The sequence below is a fragment of the Castanea sativa genome, chromosome 1 (assembly GCF_040712315.1).
Source record: "Castanea sativa cultivar Marrone di Chiusa Pesio chromosome 1, ASM4071231v1".
Classification (NCBI taxonomy): domain Eukaryota; kingdom Viridiplantae; phylum Streptophyta; class Magnoliopsida; order Fagales; family Fagaceae; genus Castanea; species Castanea sativa.
The window spans coordinates 67687802-67696884 of NC_134013.1; the positions used below are offsets into that span (position 1 = coordinate 67687802).

At 30.0% G+C, this 9083-nt stretch overlaps 1 protein-coding gene across 1 annotated transcript; it reads left to right on the forward strand.

Moving 5' to 3' along the window:
• The first annotated feature begins 6878 nt into the window (after positions 1 to 6878).
• On the forward strand, positions 6879 to 8326 carry LOC142642949 (uncharacterized). Its single transcript, XM_075817417.1, has one exon. It carries the CDS (start codon positions 7067 to 7069, stop codon positions 8006 to 8008), a length of 942 nt encoding a protein of 313 aa, XP_075673532.1. The 5' UTR covers positions 6879 to 7066; the 3' UTR covers positions 8009 to 8326.
• Positions 8327 to 9083: the final 757 nt, after the last annotated feature.

Here is a 9083-nt window from a genome sequence, read left to right on the forward strand (position 1 = left end):
TTTACACCAAAAAAGTAATTAACAATTTTTACAGTTTTTTATATTTCTCTTGAAAGTAGTATTAAAACTTTTTCAAAATGATTCATTAACAATTAACAAATGTTTTAAGGGCACTCATTAATATGATTCATAGTTTTAACATTAGATCTATGTGAAAATGATGTTGAACCAATCACAATTCATGGTTAATTCCATCAAAATGTCATAGAAGGCGTGTAAAAAAATTGTATCATTCCCATTACTCTATTGATATTTATATGAGTCATTTTAATGGGTGTCCTTAGAGCATTTTTTAAAGGGTCATTTGGAAAAAGTTTTAATACCACTTTTAATAAAAAATATAAAAAGTTGTTTAAAAAATCAGTAGTTTTTTTTCCTGTAAAAATTTTATAAAAATATTTCATAAATTAATATCCATAGGGTATTTGTTAACTTTTTCTTGTTTATATTTATATTCAATTGTTAAGTGTCCATGTCACTTGCAGTGATGGCTTTAGGAATTTTTTTTCAGGATGATCATTAAGAAATTTAAATTATACAATTTTTAATAAAAAAATAGTTATATCTCATTATCAATGCTGCAAGCTATATCTCTTTCAAAATTTTAGTTAAATAAAATTTTTCTTAGATTTTTCTTTTTGTTTGTAAAGACCTAATATATTGTTAAAAGGACCAAAATTTGACTACAAACTTAGTTGTAGCCTAAAACTTCAACTTTTGCTAAACAAATTAACATGACTACATATTTTGAAAATCTAACCGCTGAATTGTAAGTTTTTATGTTCTTAAACACATGTCAAATTTCATATCAATCGGATGTTATTTACTATTTGATCCATAAGCTTATTTTTTGCGTATAATTTTAGATTACAAAAACTCAAAAATTAAACATTTGATTGATGACATAAGCTATTTATTTTTAATTTTCTTGAAGTTTTGCAAACATGGAGGATTTAAGAAAAAAAAAATGTAATCTAATTGTGGAATTGTTAAAATTCATATCTAATAAAATAATATTGAGTGGAGTTGTAGCCCTAATTTACAACCAAATTTGTTGCTAAACTTTGTCTAAAGTTTAATTATATTGGACCTAAAAAAATTTAGGGAAGTCACACATTTTTTTAAGGTAAAAAAATCATAAAATTTTTAAATTTTATATATAATAATGAATTTTTTCCAGGCCGCCAGTGGTCACTTGAAAGTACATTTTTTTTTAAAAACTATTGAAAGCATCATTTTTAAAAAAGAAAGAAGAATAAGCAAGTGAACATGTTTCTAGATTAGAATTCTGTTAGACATTTTGTACAAAATTGATTCTTGATTCAGATAGTCCCAAAACACATTGTTACAAATATATAAATAAAAACATAAAAAAAACGAACACGTTATAATATATATATTGTAAGGAGGTTTCCAAAAAATTATGTCAGCACTTAGGTATGCACAGTATTAAATTTTAAGCAAACATTAAATAAAATAGTACCACTAAAAACCACGAGTGGTGGGTATTCTCTCATAGTGTCATTAATATATATAAAACCCACATCCCACCTTAAATGTTTTATTTATAATATATATTTAATAATCATAATTTTATAATAATGTACCTTAGCATGATTTCTGTGCTTCAAAGAGTTAATCTCCGGAGTCTATGCCAATTTTATTTTTATTTTTTGCTTGCCAAACAAGGTTTTTCTTCTATCAACATCATGGATTAGCTGTTATCCTTGGGCCTGATTTTTCTTCTAGAAAGTCTGCGTTTTTATTCTAGATTGTAGAATCCCACTTTTAATTTCAATCTGTTTGGAACAAAGTTATGTATGACTATGCATATTTTGGACTTCCAACATCATGTTCCTATTAATTACTCCAAAACCTGTTTTTTGATCTTATCTTTATGCGTATGTCAATTTTGTGGGAAAGTAATCGTTGAATTGAATTTGATGGGAAAGTTAGCAAAAAAACAAAGAAGAAGAATTTGATGGGAAAAGTTTTGATCTTCTCGAAGATCAACCGAGCCGTCCGATGCAACTAGACAAATTTTAAGTGTTAATGAACTCAAGTGGCATATCCCACATGGAAAGGAAGTATTATTGTGCAGCTTGTGCTATTGTTTTCTAGTGTGGTCATAATGTCATATAGAGCAAAAAGCCATAAACTGTTTGATTTGCACTAACTAAAAAGAAAAACAATTGGTACACGCAGTTTGACATTAGATAAAAAAAGAACAGAGAGAGAGAGAGAGAGAGAGATAAGAAGAAGAAGAAGAAGAAGAAAGGTGGAGTTGTTAAAACAAAACAAAAAGGTTGAAGTTCTAAATCAATTTTAAAAAGTTCAAGAATTATATTATTCATAATTGTTGACATAATATGTTATGGTCAGTATATACTAATGTGGTGTCAGTAATAATGTTGTTTTAATAATAATCTACCACTTTAACAATGTATGGTCAAAATTGTATCTCCAATTTTACTTTTTGGATATCGATATAATTGGAAAGCATGTATGGTTGGGTTCCATTTGTGTACTTAGTAAAATCTGGCATATCTTAATCAAACCTTTTGCATGGGTGTTGTGCATTTGTACGGTTTAGGGAGGCTTACTTGTCTTATAGATTAAGTGCTTTAGTTGTTAAAACTAGGTTAAAGTTCTAAATCAATTTTAAAAAGTTCAAGAATTATATTATTTATAATTTTTGACATAAAATATTGTGATTAATATATATATAAAATGTGATATCAATAGTAATGTTGTTTTAATCATAATTTACCACTTTAATAAGGTATGAACAAAATTGTATCTCCAATTTTACTTATTGCATATCGATTAAAATGGGTTTAGTAGTTTCAAAAATTATATTTACATATCCAATATGATTCCCCAAAAAAGTATATCAAATCCAATATAAAACCTTGCAAAAGAAAACACTAATTTGTCCAAGTCGTTTACCTTATTTAAAAAAACGAGTTCCCCGTATCAAAAAAAAAAAAAAAACGAGTTCCCTCTCTAAAGCATTAAACACGCACGCTTCTTGTCTCCACAATTTTCACACATCAAAATCAACAAATAAAACTTGTAAGAAATCAAAAACCCTTTTCTAATTTTATATCCAACAAAGTAAACAAAAACGGAACAAAATTTTAAATTTGACAAACATATACATTGACGTAAGGTTCACTAATAAACATGTATTTGGGTGCGACTGTCAATTTCACCATTCTCACTGGGAATTAAATCCCTGTACGACTGATGGCTAAAGGTTTTTAGATAATAAATTTGCTTTATATTACAAGTCCCTTTAAATTTGATGCCATTATTTTTTGACTTGGATAATGGTATTGTTTATTTTTTTAGTTATAATGGGAGAAGAGGATTTGAAAACATTTTGTTGGAAACATGAGGAGGTTCCAATTAACGCTCTGTTTGTTTCGATGGAAAACTTTGTATAAAGATAGTTTTCCTTATTTTGCATTGTTTGGTAGCATAAAAAAAGATGAGTCAAAGGAAAATTATATTTGATTAACATAAAAAGTATGGCTTATTTTTAGAGATTGTTTTCCATTAATTTTTTTTTGGAAAACAACACTATTTCACAGTAAACTAAATAAGAGAAGTTAGGAGGTTGCTACCAAACATTGAAAAATGAGATAAATTTATAGAAAATGTTTCTTGAAAAATGACTCATTTTTTAGAAAACATCATTGTTGAAACAAACAGAGCGTTAAGTTATTAAACTCTTTTTTCTTTTTTCTTTTTTGAGAAGAAAGTTATTAAACTCTTGGTAGGACAATCGTAACATATATTTACTCCTAGTTGCATAGTTTTAAATTTTTAATCCCTTTAATATCACTTTCTCAATAAATAAATTTTAAAAAAAACCTTCAATTTCACATGTGAAAATACATTTTCACTCTTGAATTGGTGCTTAATTATAAGAGTTTTCTCCTCTGTTCATATGGAGAGAACCTTGGGTCAAATTAATTGGATCATTTGTATGATCGTCTTTATATATGTAACCATGTAAGGTCCTAATTCAGTGGAAAATGAATGTAACATTACTTTTTTTTAAAAAAAATTATGGGAGGTAACATTATTTATTGAATATTCTTTAATATATTTCAATACTTGGGAAACCCAAAGGTAGTAAGTTTAACTTTTTTTCTTGATCGAGAAAAACCCAAATAGGTAACCAAAGTCATAATAAAAATTTGAGAAATACCAAATTGATCAAAATACTGAACAAATCCAGTCTAAAGAGTTTGAAATATATATATATATATATATATATATATATATATATATATATATATAAAAGATAATTAAGGTAGGTATATTAATAAAATCCGATGCATCTATAATTTCGTATTCTAATAATTTGGATTCACACAATCTTAAACCCAAAATCAAATCCAACCAATCCAAATCTATTTGATTAAATTCTGGTCTTTGAACACTTATGAACCATTTTTTCCCTTTATAAGTACAATAATATCTTTAACTTTATAAGAATTTCGTAGAAAAATACAAGAAAGAAAATTGTAAGGACCCTCCACTTGGACCTCTCACTTGTGAACAATTAATGGAAGCTCAGCAAGCCCAACATAATATATTTGTTAGAGAGTGGATCTTACAAGAAAGAACGTTTCAGCAAACCAAATATGGGTCTCAATTGAAGGAGATTAAACCAGTAAGAAAAACACAATATGGTAATGGCACTTCTCTGTCAAGTCCAAAGATAAGTTGTTCTTGTATATACTCAAGCCTTTTCTAAGTACAAGGTATTCTCTCTCAATTCTGTTTGTTTTTCCAGTGATTTCATATCTCATTTCTTACGGGGGGCCTTTTCTTTATATAGTCCTACTCTTTTTCAATCCCAGCCTTCCACATGTTGATTGTATAAGTGATCTCGTAGATGCTTGTCCCATCAGAGCACTCCTGAAAACTTTGTGTGCAACTGTAAGGCTAAATAATACTGTTTAGGCGTCATTTTCACATAAATACGACCAGTTAGTTAGATGCAGAACATTTAATATGGTAGTAGTAGCATTCTTCTCAGATATTTCTTAGTTCAGTGTTAACTCATTTCTCTGAAACTCATCTTCAAAAGTATGGTTGCCTCTTGCACAGTATTCTCTAGGCGGCTGGGTTCCGATCCTTTACAACGCTTCCTGAGGAAGTTTGGCTCATCAGGAGACACCACTTGCTCGTCGTTATTTGTCATTGTCCTTGGCCCATGAACTTACATGCTTATCTTACTGTTTGATCATCCTTGAACTCCTTGGCATCATCGGGTATGGCTCAGGGCTCAATACTCCTACTCGGTTCTTTTTATCCCTACAAAAATAGAGAAGAATAGAATGATCATACGAATTTAATGTGATTTAGCCTAACGACTTGTGTTCACGTGGAAAAACTTTACTGACTACAAATAAATTTATTAAAAGTGTATATATATGTACACAATGGCGGATGGAAAGGGCGCTGGGTGGGTTTCTAAAATTACCCCCTCCTTCTCATATATTTTATAAAAATATAAATATAAATATATACACTTTTATGGCAGAATTATGCTTTCTTTTTGCCCCCTCTAATTATTTGTATACCATATATAACTCATTAAATCAATTTTCATTTAAGGTATATTTTCTTTAAAATACATAATTTATATAAATGATCAATGCATCATTTTTTTCTAGATTCATGTTCCTGTAACTAAGTAAGTACATTTATTTAAATAAAATAAGTCTTCTTTATTTTCTAAAAACAAAACGCTTTTTTTAATAATTATTTTGCATTTGAAGGCTTAGAGATATTGGCAATGGTTTTTTTTTTTTAATTTTAAGAAAACAAATTAGAAGAAGGGACCGTTACAAATTTCATGGTTAGGAGGTAAAGATCCTTATTGCGTTTGTCGTCTATGAAAAATAAATATTTTTCTTTAGTTATATTATTTTTTTTATTTTGTTCAAAAATAATTTATTATTATATTTTTCTTATATTGACCTATATTTATGTTTAGACATTTAAATTGGTGTTTATTATTTAAATTTGTATATTTTTCATAATTAAAACTGCTAGTTATTTTGGCAGTGTAATCTCAACATTGTTTAGCTAAGAATATAAATCTAAAATGTATATTAATTATGATCATTATAATTAAAAAGATATTTTGCAGTTTACAAACAGCGTGGATGAAAAGAAAAAACTTATTTTGAGTTACATAAAAAATAACTCCGTCTAAATATTTTTGTTGTTTGATGAGGAAGTAATGTATGTTAAAGTGTGTTATAGACATATGCTATATATAAATAATATATTTTTGGATTCAATTTTTTGTTATATTTAGCTTGGAAATGTTTTGTGGCCCGTCACTATACATAGATATACATATTATAGTAATTATTACAACAATGGGAGATTTGAAATCTATTTTTCCTCGTACAAGAGAAGATAACTCATATAACAAATAGACTCAAACTTTAATTAAAATTGAAATTGGAGATTCTCGTGCTTCCATTACATTGGACCCGTTATAATATGTGTCATCAACATAATGTGTCATCAACAGATGAAATACACTAGAGCACTGCACTCGATCTCTTCCCAATTTCTAACCAAAAACTAGAAAACCGAGTTAGAGGGTATGAAATGACATGATCCGTGTGAACTCAATCACCATATCCACAATGAGGTTTCTAACGTGATAATCAGGTAAAAGAAGTATGAAAGAAGGTGATGAGAAATTGTCAAACCATTATTATTCTACCACTTCTACTACCAATACCAGTAGCATCTAGGTTCATTTTCACGCGCCAACACTACACCTTTTTTTTTATAAGCCTTTATTATATTTCCTTTGCCAACCATACCCACCTCCCATATTTATAAGATCCCCACTTTATGTTTTCATTCCCAAAAAATCCTAAACGGGAAAAAAGGAAGAAAAAAAAGAAACCCAACCATCACAAATATTCACAGACAAACAAAATACTAACCCCCCCTATTAATTAACCCAGAAAAAAGCTTAATAAGAAGAAGCAGAAGAAGGGTGTGAAAGAGGGTTCAAATGCAAGAAGAAAGTTGGGAACTTTCGGTGTGTCCAAGCTTCAATAGCTACTCTTCTGATAAACTCGCGGACGTAGCCGCTAAAGTGACCCTCGAGTTTGATCATCGTGATCACGATGATGGGGGAGCGTTCGAGGAAAACGAGGAGTTCGAGTTCGTGTCCGTTCGTAAAGCCGAGGACGACGTGGTCGTGTTGGACGGTCAGATCGGTCCGGTTTTCCCGGTGTTCAATCGCGACCTCCTTCTGTCTGATCAGAACCCAACCAAAAGTCAACAAATTACGGACGGCCATGATTTGAAGAACAGAGAAGGAGAAGGAGAAGGAGAAGGAGAAGAAGAAGGTGAGGATGTGCGGTGTCTTCGGATTCCGCTAAAGAAGCTGTTCAGCGAGGAACACGATCCGACGTCGTACTCTTCGTCGTCGTCCGAGGTGGATGAGCTGGAAGGGGTCCCACCTGGTACATACTGTGTGTGGACCCCACAGAGTAACAGCTCACCAAAAGCTATAGCCGCAGCTGCCTCACCGAGCCAATGCAAGAAAAGCAATTCAACTGGGACAACAACCTCGTCTAATACTAAGTCTTCTTCTTCCAAACGTTGGAGGCTTATGAATTTGCTTCGAAGGAGTAATAGTGAAGGGAAGGACTCGTTTGTGTTTTTGACTCCGAAGAACAAGGAGGAAGAGATTAGTAATAGTAATAATAGCTTTGAGGAAGAGAATTCGAATTCGAATTCGAAGGAAATAAAGAAAGTGGTGGCGGTTAAGAAGAAGAAGAAGAAGGAGAAGGAACAAACGGTGTCGTCTGCGCATGAAGTGTTTTATGGGAGGAAGAGGGAAAGCATGGAGAGGGATAAGAGAAAGACATATTTGCCCTACAGGAAAGATTTGGTCGGATTCTGGGCTAGTGTTGGTAGCTTGGGTCGGACCTTCCCTCCTTTCTAAAGGTTCTTCCCGGATCATCATCTATCTCAGTTTGACTTTTTTTTTTTAATTTTTTATTTATTTTTAATTTTAATATGATAAAATTTATGTACAATTACTTAAAGTGATGTACCTTAAAATTTTTAAAATTAAATTTAACTATATGATTTTGCAAAATGTTCAGATGATTGATAAATCATAGGATTGAATTTGATTGAAAAATTTAAGGTACAATGCTTTAGGAATTGCGGTAAATTTTATCTTGATTTTGTTATTAGTTTAAAGTTTTATTTTTAATGTAAAGAGATTGAGCAGATAATCTAGGAAACGCACTTGTTAGCTTGCTTGCTTGCCCAACAAAGGAAAAGGCAAAAAAGGCGCGCAAACACACAAAAAAAAAAAAAAAAAAATCCAATAAAAGAAAAAGAGAAGAGCTGTAGAATACATGATGGCATTTGCTTTTTTGTATTTTAATTTTTTTTTTTTTGAGAAACTTTTGTATTTTAATATTTGTATTTACGTGTTTGTGTAAATAAATTATTTTGTTTATTATTACTACATTTTTATGGAATATGGATAGTTTATTTTTGGCTGAATAAAAAGAGGAGGACAATGAGACGTGGTAATTTTATTTGAGCATGAATAGCTCATTACCTGGCTACCTGCTGGCATTTAATGTTTTAAATTTTTAATAGCAATGGGATATGGATGGATTTTACTTGTAAATAAGTGTTTGGACAAAATTTAGATACAGTACTTTAGGTATTGTTCTTTAAGTTCTCTCTTAAAATTCAGTCATGTGACTATTTAATTAAAAAAATACTTTCATCTCATGAGAAAAAATTTATATAGCAAAATTTTAAAAAGAAAACATAAAAAATAATACTTAAATACTATATCTTAGTCTTATACTGTACATTTATATGTTTTTTATTTCTTAATTTTTGGTTTAACTCAGTGAATTCCAGCCAAACAACTCCGTTTAAGGTTTTCATAGAGTGATGCTCATTAAATAAACATTCATTTTAATGTACATAAGAATTTAATGTATAAAGTGTCACAACTTATTATATGGAAGGTGGTGGGATCTATAGGA